The following is a 16,255-nucleotide window of genomic DNA, read 5'->3' on the forward strand; positions in this document are numbered from 1 at the left end:
TTGAGACATTGAGGCGATGACGGAGCGAAGGGATTCCATTCGGAACCGCCTGGTTTTTACGTGCTTGTTGAGCAGTTTTAGATCCAGAACGGGACGGAATGACCCGTCCTTTTTTGGCACCACAAACAAGTTGGAGTAAAAACCGTGACCTTGTTCCTGAAGAGGAACGGGGGTCACCACTCCTTCCGCTTTTAGAGTGGACACCGCTAGCCGCAGAGCATCGGCTCGGTCGGGAGGTGGAGAAGTTCTGAAGAAGCGAGTTGGAGGACGAGAGCTGAACTCTATCCTGTACCCGTGAGACAGAATGTCTCTCACCCAACGGTCTGTGACCTGTGGCAGCCAAATGTCGCCAAAGCGGGAGAGCCTGCCACCGACCGAGGATGCGGAGAGAGGAGGCCGAAAGTCATGAGGAAGCCGCCTTGGTAGCGGGTCTTCCGGCTGTCTTTTTTGGGCGTGACTGAGTCCGCCAAGAATCTGAGCTCCTCTGATCCTTTTGAGTCCTTTTGGACGAGGAGAATTGGGACCTGCCTGAGCCTCGAAAGGACCGAAACCCCGACTGTCCTCTCCTCTGTTGGGGTTTATTTTGTCTGGGCTGAGGTAAAGATGAATCTTTACCCTTGGAGTGTTTAATGATTTCATCTAAGCGCTCCCCAAACAGTCGGTCACGAGAAAATGGCAAACTGGTTAAACACTTTTTGGAAGCAGAATCTGCCTTCCATTCTCTTAACCACAAGGCTCTGCGTAAAACTACGGAGTTGGCGGACGCCACTGCCGTACGGCTCGTAGAGTCTAGGACAGCATTAATCGCGTAAGACGCAAATGCAGACATTTGAGAGGTTAAGGATGCCACCTGCGGAGCAGATGTACGTGTGACCGTGTCAATCTGTGCAAGACCAGCTGAAATAGCTTGGAGTGCCCATACGGCTGCGAATGCCGGAGCCAATGACGCGCCAATAGCCTCATAGATGGATTTCAACCAGAGCTCCATCTGCCTGTCAGTGGTATCTTTAAGTGAAGCCCCATCTTCCACTGCAACTATGGATCTAGCCGCAAGCCTGGAGATTGGAGGATCCACCTTGGGACACTGGGTCCAGCCCTTGACCACGTCAGGGGGAAAAGGATAACGTGTATCCTTAAGCCGCTTGGAAAAACGCTTATCCGGATAAGCGTGGTGTTTCTGGATTGCCTCTCTAAAGTCAGAGTGGTCCAGAAATACACTTAATTTCCGCTTGGGATACCTGAAATGGAATTTCTCCTGCTGTGCAGCTGACTCCTCCACTGGAGGAGCAGGGGGAGAAATGTCCAACATTTTATTGATGGACGCTATAAGATCATTCACTATGGCGTCACCATCAGGTGTATCCAAATTGAGAGCGGTCTCAGGATCAGAATCCTGATCCGCTACCTCTGCCTCATCATACAGAGAGTCCTCCTGCTGGGACCCTGACCAGTGTGATGAAGTCGAGGGCCGTTCCCAGCGAGCTCGCTTAGGCTGTCTGGGACTGTCGTCCGTGTCAGAGCCATCACCCTGGGATGCAAGTGACACCCCCGGATCCCGGAGCTGTTCCAACTGAGGGAGACCAGGGAGCAATGAGTTAACAGTGTCCATGGTCTGAGTTACCGGTCTGGACTGCAATGTTTCAAGAATTTTAGTCATAGTCACAGACAATCTGTCAGCAAAAACTGCAAACTCCGTCCCTGTCACCTGGACAGTATTCACAGGAGGTTCTGCCTGGGTCACCTCCAGCAGAGGCCCCGGCCGAGCAAGTGCCACAGGGGCCGAGCACTGCACACAATGGGGGTCAGTGGACCCTGCCGGTAGAACAGCCCCACATGCGGTACAAGCAGCATAGAAAGCCTGTGCCTTGGCACCCTTGCTTTTTGCCGTACAGTGCAATGTATAGCTGCAAGCAAAAAATACAAATATACACTTCGGCACCAGTGGGGGTCAGCCCTTGAGGGCAGCTTACCGCCCGCTGAAAAGCGGGTGTGTGGGCACCAGAATCCCGTGTCTGGGTCTCCCAGTCTCCTCTCTCCAGCTCAGACTGCACACAGGAATGGCTGCCGGCGTCCTGTGAAGAGGGGCGGACCGTGGGCGTGCCTCAAACAAAGTGCGGGAAACTGGCGTCCCACTGTGCCCAGTGTGAGGGCTGGAGTATGCAAAGCAGACTCCAGCCCTCTGCGCTGACGTTCTGTACAGCGTCCCGCCCTTCCCCTGACTGGCAGGCCTGGGGGCGGGAACGAAACGAAACTAGGCCGCAAAAAGCCGGGGACTCGAGTAATAAGCGCGGCCGTGATATATGCACGGCCAGCGCGGAAGTCCCCGGCGCACCACAAGTCCCAGCCGCGCCGCAGCGAAAAAACTGACAACAGCGGCCGCGCGGCAGTTTCAAATACATGTCCCCTCTCAGCAAAGCTGTGGATAGGAATGGCACCAGCGCGCAGCGCTGTTGTCCCCGGCGCACTAACACACCCAGCAACGCTGCGGTGTGCGCGCGATATGTACGGGGACACAGAGTACCTTGACGTAGCAGGGCCTGTCCCTGACGATACTCAGCTCCATTCCAGCAGATTCTCCAGGGGCTGTGGATGGAGCTCGGTCTCAGTGCCTGGAGACCGGTAAAATCCCACTTCACCCAGAGCCCTAAGGGGGATGGGGAAGGAAAACAGCATGTGGGCTCCAGCCTCCGTACCCGCAATGGGTACCTCAACCTTAACAAACACCGCCGACAAAAAGTGGGGTGAGAAGGGAGCATGCTGGGGGCCCTAGTATGGGCCCTCTTTTCTTCCATCCGACATAGTCAGCAGCTGCTGCTGACTAAACAGTGGAGCTATGCGTGTATGTCTGACCTCCTTCGCACAAAGCATGAAAACTGAGGAGCCCGTGATCCCACGGGGGGTGTATAGGCAGAAGGGGAGGGGCCTTACACTTTTAAGTGTAATACTTTGTGTGGCCTCCGGAGGCAGTAGCTATACACCCAATTGTCTGGGTCTCCCAATTAGGAGCGACAAAGAAACACCCCTTGACTTTAATGGGTCTACGTGTGTCAGTGTCTTCGGTGCGTGTGAAAACGGACGTCACATGTACCAGAAACACGGACATGTGAAGGAGGCCTTACATAGAGGATAACTTCCCAGTCTCTGGGGGTCCGACAGCTGGTGTTGGGGGAGACCACTAAGGGGTCTTCAGGGTCACAGAGTCGGAGTACAAATCAAATCTGTGCAGATGTATGTATGAGGACCACACAGAGACGTGTCTCTATCCGGGAGAAGCTCAAAGCCCAAAGCCTCTTCTGATCCGTATATTATAAAATACACACAGTTATTCAGTTCAACATTGTCCCTGATTGGTCAGAGATAACCAGCAATGTCCATATAGTACGTCATCAGCTTGCTACTGGCTTATGTATTGAAAATTATGATTATACAATACAACATTTGACCTTGGAGCAAGAACAAGGAGTGAACAACCCACATCCCAGATGGTGAGAACCAACAGATTATAAATTCTCTCAGTGTGTTATGAATACTTCTTTGTTCATTCTGCATTATGGCTTTGTTATCTCCGTTAACACCTTGCTGTACGCACATCTTAGAATCATATTATGAAGCTTCTATGCGATTGTTATATAGACAAACATAATTATGCAACGACATCTGTACTTTGATTATATACACACACAGATCAGCTTATTACATTTGAACAAACAGCCTATAGCCCAGGCTACCTTCACACTGGGACCCCACTGATCCAGGGAATCGGGGCTCCGATTATCCCCGTGTCCGTTTTTCTCCAGTAGCACGGACGTCACACGGCCCGCACACTGATGTGATCTGTGTGACACGTACCGGAGAAAACCCGTGTCTGTGAAATAAAATGCTTTCCTATACTCACCTTCTCCGCCGCTGATGTCTCCGGCGCTGCTGCTGCTTCTGGTCCCGCTCATTATGCTCATTGCATATTCACTGCACCTTGGACCGGAAGCAGCAGCAGCACCGGAGACAGGTAAGTATAGCAGCTCATGCTCTCCGTGTGCTATGCGGATGTCACACGGATAGCACACGCTGAACACACACAAGGACACGTGTGTGTTTTGCAGGGACCGAGGCCTAATAGACAAGGAAATAATTTGCAATCTTGATGGAACCTCCGGAATAAAGGAAAGTTCCTCATCTTTACTTTATGAGACACTTCCTGGAGGCAGAAGCTCTGCACTAATCAGTGAGATAAGAGGGGTATGGAGGAGCGGCGCTGTGCCCCCCACACAGGAGGGTCCCTGACTATAGGAGGGTGCCCCGGACCATAAGAATCTCAGGAATGTTTGCACCTAGGGGTCTCGCCGCCGGTCAAGGGCCCCTCCAGCTGAGGACGTCGGCACCAGTGATTGTAGAAATGTCAGGAATGTGCGACTGATGGACAGCAATATCTACCACGGCCTCTTCTACGTCCTCACACTTCTCCTGTGCTGCTCATCCTGTGCCTCCTGATGCATGAGCGGAATGCTAGGACTGCAGTGTGTACTGACATAACAATGGCCGCCCACGACCCGGAGACCCTCACCTGCCGGCTGGCGTCCATCTGCTTGTGGCTCTTGCGAGGCGTCTCTTTGTGCTCCGCTGCGGTGCCGGGGTCTTCTCCGCGAGCCTCCCTGCGCCGGGCGAGAAGAACACACATGACCGCGTACACATGTACAGCTGTGATGGATGCTGGGAGCAGTAGCGACCATGTCAAATATAGGATAGTGGTCTGGTCTATAAACTGGACTACATCTCCCATGATGCAATGCAATGTTATGAGGTGGAAAATAGTAACAGCCTATCCGCCATGCTTTACACTGCAGCTCTGCTTGTGCATATTTGCTGAATATATTTGGAAAATATGTGATCTGAACTCCGCTACGTCTCAAGCTGCTGTTCTGTCTCCTCTTGCTTTACACTTCAGCACTGCTTGTTCAGAGTTCCGCTAAGTTGCATGGCTTGGGGTTGTCTGAATCCCCCCTCCTCGCTCTTGAGTCTCTTGTTCCTGCTCTGTCCCCCATGCTTTACACTGCAGCGCTGCTTGTTCAGGCTCCTTACATAATACTCTACTCTTTTGAGTCCCCCTCAGGATTGCACGGTCTGGGGTTGTCTGAATCCCCCTCCTCGCTCTTGAGTCTCTTGCTGCTGCTGTCCCCCATGCTTTACACTGCAGCGCTGCTTCTTCAGGCTCCTTACACATTACTCTACTCTTGAGTCTCCGCCATGATTTGTGACTCCGGCTTAGCTGCACGGTCTGGGGTTGTCTGAAATCCCCTCCCATGTCCTTATGCTGCACCTCCGTCTTTAAATGCTTTACACTGCAGCTCTGCTTGATCAGATTTCAGCTCTGGCTGATCAGGTCTCCCCTGTTTGGATGACCTGTCTGCAGGAGTCTCCATTAATCTATAATCTACCTTCTATCTTACTAGACGCTCAATGTGCAGTCTGTCCCCCATGCTTTACACTGCAACTTTGCCTCTGCAATCATTTCATTCCCCCAGGATAACCGTGCTGACCGGTGGAGGCGGAGCGACAGCCGGATTTGCGGAATAAGCCCCGCGTCTCACCAGCGTTTGGTTTCGATCCTGGCCGCGATCCGGAGCCTCCGCGCCTGGATCCGCTTTTGTTGGTCCTCGGAGTCCAGCGATGGCCCAGAGGTGGCCGTGTCCGCGCCCTCCATGGTGTCTGTGGGGATGGAAGAGGCAGAAGTGAGGGATCACCGGCACTGCCGGAGGAGGACCGAGCGCTGACAACCACCGAGTCAGAACTGCAGCCCCCGCAGTTGTCACTTCCCTGCCCCCACTCTGCAGGGATTCGGTGCCCCTGGGTGGAGGGCGCAGCTTCCCTCGATGGACGCCCCCATAGTGATGGTGTACGGTGACCCCCGGGCAGAGGGCGCAGCTTCCCTCGATGGACGCCCCCATAGTGATGGTGCACGGTGACCCCTGGGCTCGGCCGCTCCTGTGTGTTCTCTATGAGAGGAGTTGCTGATGGGCTGTGATATGGGGGGCATGGGCCGTGATATGGGGGCACGGGCCGTAATATGCGGGGTGCAGGCCGTAATATAGGGGGTGCGGGCTGTGATGTGGGGGTTCAGGCTGTGATATGGAGGGGTGGGGGCCGTAATATGAGAGGTGCGGGCTGTAATATGGGGGGTGTTGGCTGTAATATGAAGGATGCGGGCTGTGATATAGGGGGGCACGGGCCGTAATATATGGAGTGCGGGCTGTGATATGGGGGGGCGCGGGCTCTAATATAGGGGTGCGGGCCGTAATATGGGGGGTTCGGATCGTGATATGGGGGGGTCGGATCGTGATATGGGGGGGTGCAGGCTGTGATATGGGGGGGTGCGGGCCGTAATATAAGGGGTGCGGGCTGTGATATGGGGGGTGCAGGCTGTGATATGGAGGGGCACCGGCTGTGATATGGGGGGTGCAAGCTGTGATATGGAGGGGCACCGGCTGTGATATGGAGGGGCACCGGCTGTGATATGGGGGGGTGCAGGCTGTGATATGGGGGGGTGCAGGCTGTGATATGGAGGGGCGCAGGCTGTGATATGGAGGGGCGCAGGCTGTGATATGGAGGGGCACCGGCTGTGATATGGAGGGGCACCAGCTGTGATATGGGGGGGTGCACCGGCTGTGATATGGAGGGGCACCGGCTGTGATATGGAGGGGCACCGGCTGTGATATGGAGGGGCACCGGCTGTGATATGGAGGGGCACTGGCTGTGATATCGGGGGGTGCAGGCTGTGATATGGAGGGGCACCGGCTGTGATATGGAGGGGCACCGGCTGTGATATGGGGGGGTGCACAGGCTGTGATATGGAGGGGCACCGGCTGTGATATGGAGGGGCACCGGCTGTGATATGGAGGGGCACCGGCTGTGATATGGGGGGGTGCAGGCTGTGATATGGAGGGGCACCAGCTGTGATATGGGGGGGTGCACCGGCTGTGATATGGAGGGGCACCAGCTGTGATATGGAGGGGCACCGGCTGTGATATCGGGGGGTGCAGGCTGTGATATGGAGGGGCACAGGCTGTGATATGGGGGGGCACCGGCTGTGATATGGGGGGGTGCAGGCTGTGATATGGAGGGGCACCAGCTGTGATATGGGGGGGTGCGGGCTGTGATATGGAGGGGCACCAGCTGTGATATGGGGGGGTGCGGGCTGTGATATGGAGGGGCACCGGCTGTGATATGGAGGGGCACCAGCTGTGATATGGGGGGGTGCAGGCTGTGATATGGAGGGGCACCGGCTGTGATATGGGGGGGTGCATGCTGTGATATGGGGGGGTGCAGGCTGTGATATGGAGGGGCACCGGCTATGATATGGAGGGGCACCAGCTGTGATATGGGGGGGTGCGGGCTGTGATATGGGGGGGTGCAGGCTGTGATATGGAGGGGCACCGGCTGTGATATGGGGGGGTGCATGCTGTGATATGGGGGGGTGCAGGCTGTGATATGGGGGGGTGCAGGCTGTGATATGGAGGGGCACCGGCTATGATATGGAGGGGCACCGGCTATGATATGGGGGGGTGCAGGCTGTGATATGGGGGGGTGCAGGCTGTGATATGGAGGGGCACCGGCTGTGATATGGGGGGGGTGCGGGCTGTGATATGGAGGGGCACCGGCTGTGATATGGAGGGGCACCGGCTGTGATATGGAGGGGCACCAGCTGTGATATGGGGGGGGTGCGGGCTGTGATATGGAGGGGCACCAGCTGTGATATGGGGGGGGTGCGGGCTGTGATATGGGGGGGTGCGGGCTGTGATATGGAGGGGCACCAGCTGTGATATGGGGGGGGTGCGGGCTGTGATATGGGGGGGTGCGGGCTGTGATATGGGGGGGGGTGCGGGCTGTGATATGGAGGGGCACCAGCTGTGATATGGGGGGGGTGCGGGCTGTGATATGGGGGGGTGCGGGCTGTGATATGGGGGGGGGTGCGGGCTGTGATATGGGGGGGGTGCGGGCTGTGATATGGAGGGGCACCGGCTGTGATATGGAGGGGCACCGGCTGTGATATGGAGGGGCACCAGCTGTGATATGGGGGGGGTGCGGGCTGTGATATGGAGGGGCACCAGCTGTGATATGGGGGGGGTGCGGGCTGTGATATGGGGGGGTGCGGGCTGTGATATGGAGGGGCACCAGCTGTGATATGGGGGGGGTGCGGGCTGTGATATGGGGGGGTGCGGGCTGTGATATGGAGGGGCACCGGCTGTGATATGGGGGGGGTGCGGGCTGTGATATGGGGGGGTGCGGGCTGTGATATGGAGGGGCACCGGCTGTGATATGGGGGGGTGCGGGCTGTGATATGGGGGGGGTGCGGGCTGTGATATGGGGGGGTGCGGGCTGTGATATGGAGGGGCACCAGCTGTGATATGGGGGGGGTGCGGGCTGTGATATGGGGGGGTGCGGGCTGTGATATGGGGGGGGGTGCGGGCTGTGATATGGAGGGGCACCAGCTGTGATATGGGGGGGGTGCGGGCTGTGATATGGGGGGGTGCGGGCTGTGATATGGGGGGGGGTGCGGGCTGTGATATGGGGGGGGGTGCGGGCTGTGATATGGAGGGGCACCAGCTGTGATATGGGGGGGGTGCGGGCTGTGATATGGGGGGGTGCGGGCTGTGATATGGGGGGGGGTGCGGGCTGTGATATGGGGGGGTGCGGGCTGTGATATGGAGGGGCACCGGCTGTGATATGGGGGGGTGCGGGCTGTGATATGGGGGGGGTGCGGGCTGTGATATGGGGGGGTGCGGGCTGTGATATGGAGGGGCACCAGCTGTGATATGGGGGGGGTGCGGGCTGTGATATGGAGGGGTGCGGGCTGTGATATGGGGGGGGGTGCGGGCTGTGATATGGAGGGGCACCAGCTGTGATATGGGGGGGGTGCGGGCTGTGATATGGGGGGGTGCGGGCTGTGATATGGGGGGGGGTGCGGGCTGTGATATGGAGGGGCACCAGCTGTGATATGGGGGGGGGTGCGGGCTGTGATATGGGGGGGTGCGGGCTGTGATATGGGGGGGGGTGCGGGCTGTGATATGGGGGGGGGTGCGGGCTGTGATATGGAGGGGCACCAGCTGTGATATGGGGGGGGTGCGGGCTGTGATATGGGGGGGTGCGGGCTGTGATATGGGGGGGGGTGCGGGCTGTGATATGGGGGGGTGCGGGCTGTGATATGGAGGGGCACCGGCTGTGATATGGGGGGGTGCGGGCTGTGATATGGGGGGGGTGCGGGCTGTGATATGGGGGGGTGCGGGCTGTGATATGGAGGGGCACCAGCTGTGATATGGGGGGGGTGCGGGCTGTGATATGGGGGGGTGCGGGCTGTGATATGGGGGGGGGTGCGGGCTGTGATATGGAGGGGCACCAGCTGTGATATGGGGGGGGTGCGGGCTGTGATATGGGGGGGTGCGGGCTGTGACATGGGGGGGGGTGCGGGCTGTGATATGGAGGGGCACCAGCTGTGATATGGGGGGGGGGTGCGGGCTGTGATATGGGGGGGTGCGGGCTGTGATATGGGGGGGGGTGCGGGCTGTGATATGGGGGGGGGTGCGGGCTGTGATATGGAGGGGCACCAGCTGTGATATGGGGGGGGTGCGGGCTGTGATATGGGGGGGTGCGGGCTGTGATATGGGGGGGGGTGCGGGCTGTAATATGGGGGGGTGCGGGCTGTGATATGGAGGGGCACCGGCTGTGATATGGGGGGGTGCGGGCTGTGATATGGGGGGGGTGCGGGCTGTGATATGGGGGGGTGCGGGCTGTGATATGGAGGGGCACCAGCTGTGATATGGGGGGGGTGCGGGCTGTGATATGGGGGGGTGCGGGCTGTGATATGGGGGGGGGTGCGGGCTGTGATATGGAGGGGCACCAGCTGTGATATGGGGGGGGTGCGGGCTGTGATATGGGGGGGTGCGGGCTGTGATATGGGGGGGGGGTGCGGGCTGTGATATGGGGGGGTGCGGGCTGTGATATGGGGGGGGTGCGGGCTGTGATATGGGGGGGTGCGGGCTGTGATATGGGGGGGGGTGCGGGCTGTGATATGGAGGGGCACCAGCTGTGATATGGGGGGGGGTGCGGGCTGTGATATGGGGGGGGGTGCAGGCTGTGATATGGAGGGGCACCGGCTGTGATATGGGGGGGTGCGGGCTGTATCAGGGTACCTGGTATGTGGAGGGTCCCGGGTCTGCGGTATCAGCGGGCGCCGTCAGTGATGGCGGTATCTGTATAGTGAGGGCCGGCTCTCAGGGTATCAGCAGGCTCAGTACCGGCGCCGGGGCCGCTGTGAGCAGGGTTCGGAGTATTTTCGGGGTCCCTGGTAATAACGACATCCGGGCGCCCACGTCTCACCCGCTGCCGTCAGCTGATCTCTCCCCGGCGTTGTTTACGTTCTGTTACTAGGCGACTCCGTGCAGCCAATCACAGCGCATCTTCTGAAACTCCGCCCCCTACAAGAACACTGTAGATAATGCGCATGAGCAGTCGGGTCAGTGTCGGGCTGTAGAGCGCATGCGCGGTCACGATGCTGAAGTTGGTTTCTTATTCGTCAGTTTCTTATTCGGCAATTTAGTTTTTTCAGTTTTTTATGCATTTATCAACAAAAATGACACATGACAATAATAAAATACAATGCACTGATGAGCCCTAATATACATACACTCAAAACCAGCTGCGAAAATTAAAAAACTGGCAAAAAAATGGGCATCAAAGTGGGCACCGAAGTATGTTAGTGAAAGGGTTAAATGGCTTTGGGCCACTAATCTCACACCACATTTACATACCTAGTGATGCCACACATCAAATTCAGATCACTCCAGCCTGGCCCAAACAGGTTCTGGGCATCAGAACTGGCATCAAAGTGGTAAAAACCCCAGTTTTCACAGATTTGAATAAGTAACTGGTGTTTTTGAAGGGTTAAATGGCTTTGGGCCACTGACCTCACACCACATTTACATACCTAGTGATGCCACACATAAAATTCAGATCACTCCAGCCTGGCCCAAACAGGTTCTGGGCAGTAGAACTGGCATCAAAGTGGGCAAAACCCACTTTTCACAGATTTGAATAAGTAACCAGTGTTTTTGAGGGGTTAAATGGCTTTGGGCCACTGACCTCACACCACATTTACATACCTAGTGATGCCACACATCAAATTCAGATCACTTTAGCCTGGCCCAAACAGGTTCTGGGCATCAGAACTGGCATCAAAGTGGGCAAAACCCCAGTTTTCACAGATTTGAATAAGTAACTGGTGTTTTTGAGGGGTTAAATGGCTTTGGGCCACTGATCTCACACCACAGTTACATACCTAGTGATGCCACACATCAAATTCAGATCACTCCAGCCTGGCCCAAACAGGTTCTGGGCATCAGAACTGGCATCAAAGTGGTAAAAATCCCAGTTTTCACAGATTTGAATAAGTAACCAGTGTTTTTGAGGGGTTAAATGGCTTTGGGCCACTGACCTCACACCACATTTACATACCTAGTGATGCCACACATCAAATTCAGATCACTCCAGCCTGGCCCAAACAGGTTCTGGGCAGTAGAACTGGCATCAAAGTGGGCAAAACCCACTTTTCACAGATTTGAATAAGTAACCAGTGTTTTTGAGGGGTTAAATGGCTTTGGGCCACTGACCTCACACCACATTTACATACCTAGTGATGCCACACATCAAATTCAGATCACTCCAGCCTGGCCCAAACAGGTTCTGGGCATCAGAACTGGCATCAAAGTGGTAAAAATCCCAGTTTTCACAGATTTGAATAAGTAACCAGTGTTTTTGAGGGGTTAAATGGCTTTGGGCCACTGATCTCACACCACATTTACATACCTAGTGATGCCACACATAAAATTCAGATCACTCCAGCCTGGCCCAAACAGGTTCTGGGCAGTAGAACTGGCATCAAAGTGGGCAAAACCCACTTTTCACAGATTTGAATAAGTAACCAGTGTTTTTGAGGGGTTAAATGGCTTTGGGCCACTGACCTCACACCACATTTACATACCTAGTGATGCCACACATCAAATTCAGATCACTTTAGCCTGGCCCAAACAGGTTCTGGGCATCAGAACTGGCATCAAAGTGGGCAAAACCCCAGTTTTCACAGATTTGAATAAGTAACTGGTGTTCTTGAGGGGTTAAATGGCTTTGGGCCACTGATCTCACACCACAGTTACATACCTAGTGATGCCACACATCAAATTCAGATCACTCCAGCCTGGCCCAAACAGGTTCTGGGCATCAGAACTGGCATCAAAGTGGTAAAAATCCCAGTTTTCACAGATTTGAATAAGTAACCAGTGTTTTTGAGGGGTTAAATGGCTTTGGGCCACTGACCTCACACCACATTTACATACCTAGTGATGCCACACATCAAATTCAGATCTCTCCAGCCTGGCCCAAACAGGTTCTGGGCATCAGAACTGGCATCAAAGTGGTAAAAATCCCACTTTTCACAGATTTGAATAAGTAACCAGTGTTTTTGAGGGGTTAAATGGCTTTGGGCCAATGATCTCACACCACATTTACATACCAAGTGATGCCACACATCAAATTCAGATCACTCCAGCCTGGCCCAAACAGGTTCTGGGCATCAGAACTGGCATCAAAGTGGTAAAAATCCCAGTTTTCACAGATTTGAATAAGTAACCAGTGTTTTTGAGGGGTTAAATGGCTTTGGGCCACTGACCTCACACCACATTTACATACCTAGTGATGCCACACATCAAATTCAGATCTCTCCAGCCTGGCCCAAACAGGTTCTGGGCATCAGAACTGGCATCAAAGTGGTAAAAATCCCACTTTTCACAGATTTGAATAAGTAACCAGTGTTTTTGAGGGGTTAAATGGCTTTGGGCCACTGATCTCACACCACATTTACATACCTAGTGATGCCACACATCAAATTCAGATCACTCCAGCCTGGCCCAAACAGGTTCTGGGCATCAGAACTGGCATCAGAGTGGGCAAAACCCACTTTTCACAGATTTGAATAAGTAACCAGTGTTTTTGAGGGGTTAAATGGCTTTGGGCCACTGATCTGACACCACATTTACATACCTAGTGATGCCACACATCAAATTCAGATCACTCCAGCCTGGCCCAAACAGGTTCTGGGCATCAGAACTGGCATCAAAGTGGGCAAAACCCACTTTTCACAGATTTGAATAAGTAACTGGTGTTTTTGAAGGGTTAAATGGCTTTGGGCCACTGATCTCACACCACATTTACATACCTAGTGATGCCACACATCAAATTCAGATCACTCCAGCCTGGCCCAAACAGGTTCTGGGCATCAGAACTGGCATCAAAGTGGGCAAAACCCACTTTTCACAGATTTGAATAAGTAACCAGTGTTTTTGAGGGGTTAAATGGCTTTGCACCACTGATCTCACACCACATTTACATACCTAGTGATGTCACACATCAAATTCAGATCACTCCAGCCTGGCCCAAACAGGTTCTGGGCATCAGAACTGGCATCAAAGTGGGCAAAACCCACTTTTCACAGATTTGAATAAGTAACCAGTGTTTTTGAGGGGTTAAATGGCTTTGGGCCACTGATCTGACACCACATTTACATACCTAGTGATGCCACACATCAAATTCAGATCACTCCAGCCTGGCCCAAACAGGTTCTGGGCAGTAGAACTGGCATCAAAGTGGGCAAAACCCACTTTTCACAGATTTGAATAAGTAACCAGTGTTTTGGAGGGGTTAAATGGCTTTGGGCCACTGACCTCACACCACATTTACATACCTAGTGATGCCTCACATCAAATTCAGATCTCTCCAGCCTGGCACAAACAGGTTCTGGGCATCAGAACTGGCATCAAAGTGGTAAAAATCCCAGTTTTCACAGATTTGAATAAGTAACCAGTGTTTTTGAGGGGTTAAATGGCTTTGGGCCACTGATCTCACACCACATTTACATACCTAGTGATGCCACACATCAAATTCAGATCACTCCAGCCTGGCCCAAACAAGTTCTGGGCATCAGAACTGGCATCAAAGTGGTAAAAATCCCAGTTTTCACAGATTTGAATAAGTAACCAGTGTTTTTGAGGGGTTAAATGGCTTTGGGCCACTGATCTCACACCACATTTACATACCTAGTGATGCCACACATCAAATTCAGATCACTCCAGCCTGGCCCAAACAGGATCTGGGCATCAGAACTGGCATCAAAGTGGTAAAAATCCCAGTTTTCACAGATTTGAATAAGTAACTGGTGTTTTTGAAGGGTTAAATGGCTTTGGGCCACTGATCTCACACCACATTTACATACCTAGTGATGCCACACATCAAATTCAGATCACTCCAGCCTGGCCCAAACAGGTTCTGGGCATCAGAACTGGCATCAAAGTGGTAAAAATCCCAGTTTTCACAGATTTGAATAAGTAACCAGTGTTTTTGAGGGGTTAAATGGCTTTGGGCCACTGATCTCACACCACATTTACATACCTAGTGATGCCACACATCAAATTCAGATCACTCCAGCCTGGCCCAAACAGGTTCTGGGCATCAGAACTGGCATCAAAGTGGGCAAAACCCACTTTTCACAGATTTGAATAAGTAACTGGTGTTTTTGAGGGGTTAAATGGCTTTGGACCACTGATATGACACCACATTTACATACCTAGTGATGCCACACATCAAATTCAGATCACTCCAGCCTGGCCCAAACAGGTTCTGGGCATCAGAACTGGCATCAAAGTGGGCAAAACCCACTTTTCACAGATTTGAATAAGTAACCAGTGTTTTTGAGGGGTTAAATGGCTTTGGGCCACTGATCTGACACCACATTTACATACCTAGTGATGCCACACATCAAATTCAGATCACTCCAGCCTGGCCCAAACAGGTTCTGGGCAGTAGAACTGGCATCAAAGTGGGCAAAACCCCAGTTTTCACAGATTTGAATAAGTAACCAGTGTTTTTGAGGGGTTAAATGGCTTTGGGCCACTGACCTCACACCACATTTACATACCTAGTGATGACACACATCAAATTCAGATCACTTTAGCCTGGCCCAAACAGGTTCTGGGCATCAGAACTGGCATCAAAGTGGGCAAAACCCCAGTTTTCACAGATTTGAATAAGTAACCAGTGTTTTTGAGGGGTTAAATGACTTTGGGCCACTGATCTCACACCACATTTACATACCTAGTGATGCCGCACATCAAATTCAGATCACTCCAGCCTGGCCCAAACAGGTTCTGGGCATCAGAACTGGCATCAAAGTGGGTAAAACCCCAATTTTCACAGATTTGAATAAGTAACCAGTGTTTTTGAGGGGTTAAATGGCTTTGGGCCACTGATCTCACACCACATTTACATACCTAGTGATGACACACATCAAATTCAGATCACTTCAGCCTGGCCCAAACAGGTTCTGGGCATCAGAACTGGCATCAAAGTGGGCAAAAACCCAGTTTTCACAGATTTGAATAAGTAACCAGTGTTTTTGAGGGGTTAAATGGCTTTGGGCCACTGATCTCACACCACATTTACATACCTAGTGATGACACACATCAAATTCAGATCACTCCAGCCTGGCCCAAACAAGTTCTGGGCATCAGAACTGGCATCAAAGTGGGCAAAAACCCAGTTTTCACAGATTTGAATAAGTAACCAGTGTTTTTGAGGGGTTAAATGGCTTTGGGCCACTGACCTCACACCACATTTACATACCTAGTGATGACACACATAAAATTCAGATCACTTTAGCCTGGCCCAAACAGGTTCTGGGCATCAGAACTGGCATCAAAGTGGGCAAAACCCACTTTTCACAGATTTGAATAAGTAACCAGTGTTTTTGAGGGGTTAAATGGCTTTGGGCCACTGACCTCACACCACATTTACATACCTAGTGATGACACACATAAAATTCAGATCACTTCAGCCTGGCCCAAACAGGTTCTGGGCATCAGAACTGGCATCAAAGTGGGCAAAACCCACTTTTCACAGATTTGAATAAGTAACTGGTGTTTTTGAGGGGTTAAATGGCTTTGGACCACTGATATGACACCACATTTACATACCTAGTGATGCCACACATCAAATTCAGATCACTCCAGCCTGGCCCAAACAGGTTCTGGGCATCAGAACTGGCATCAAAGTGGGCAAAACCCACTTTTCACAGATTTGAATAAGTAACCAGTGTTTTTGAGGGGTTAAATGGCTTTGGGCCACTGATCTCACACCACATTTACATACCTAGTGATGCCAC

General features: G+C 53.3%; 1 protein-coding gene across 4 annotated transcripts in view; it reads right to left on the minus strand.

The window, feature by feature from the left end:
* DRC1 (dynein regulatory complex subunit 1) overlaps window positions 1-10,473 on the minus strand; it is a 40,858-nt gene extending 30,385 nt beyond the window's left edge. Inside the window, exons 1-3 of one of the 4 annotated variants that reach the window (XM_075341314.1) lie at window positions 10,182-10,456; window positions 5,586-5,703; window positions 4,562-4,649 (exon numbers count right to left, since the gene is read on the minus strand). In XM_075341314.1, coding sequence (XP_075197429.1) covers window positions 4,562-4,649; window positions 5,586-5,698 — 201 coding nt within the window. In that variant the 5' untranslated portion in view covers window positions 5,699-5,703; window positions 10,182-10,456. Of the gene's footprint in view, window positions 1-4,561; window positions 4,650-5,585; window positions 5,704-10,181 lie in introns of all 4 variants that reach the window. The other 3 variants (XM_075341313.1, XM_075341312.1, XM_075341311.1) reach the window with 3 other exon arrangements.
* Window positions 10,474-16,255: the final 5,782 nt, after the last annotated feature.

The sequence above is a fragment of the Anomaloglossus baeobatrachus genome, chromosome 3, assembly GCF_048569485.1.
Source record: "Anomaloglossus baeobatrachus isolate aAnoBae1 chromosome 3, aAnoBae1.hap1, whole genome shotgun sequence".
Classification (NCBI taxonomy): Eukaryota; Metazoa; Chordata; class Amphibia; order Anura; family Aromobatidae; genus Anomaloglossus; species Anomaloglossus baeobatrachus.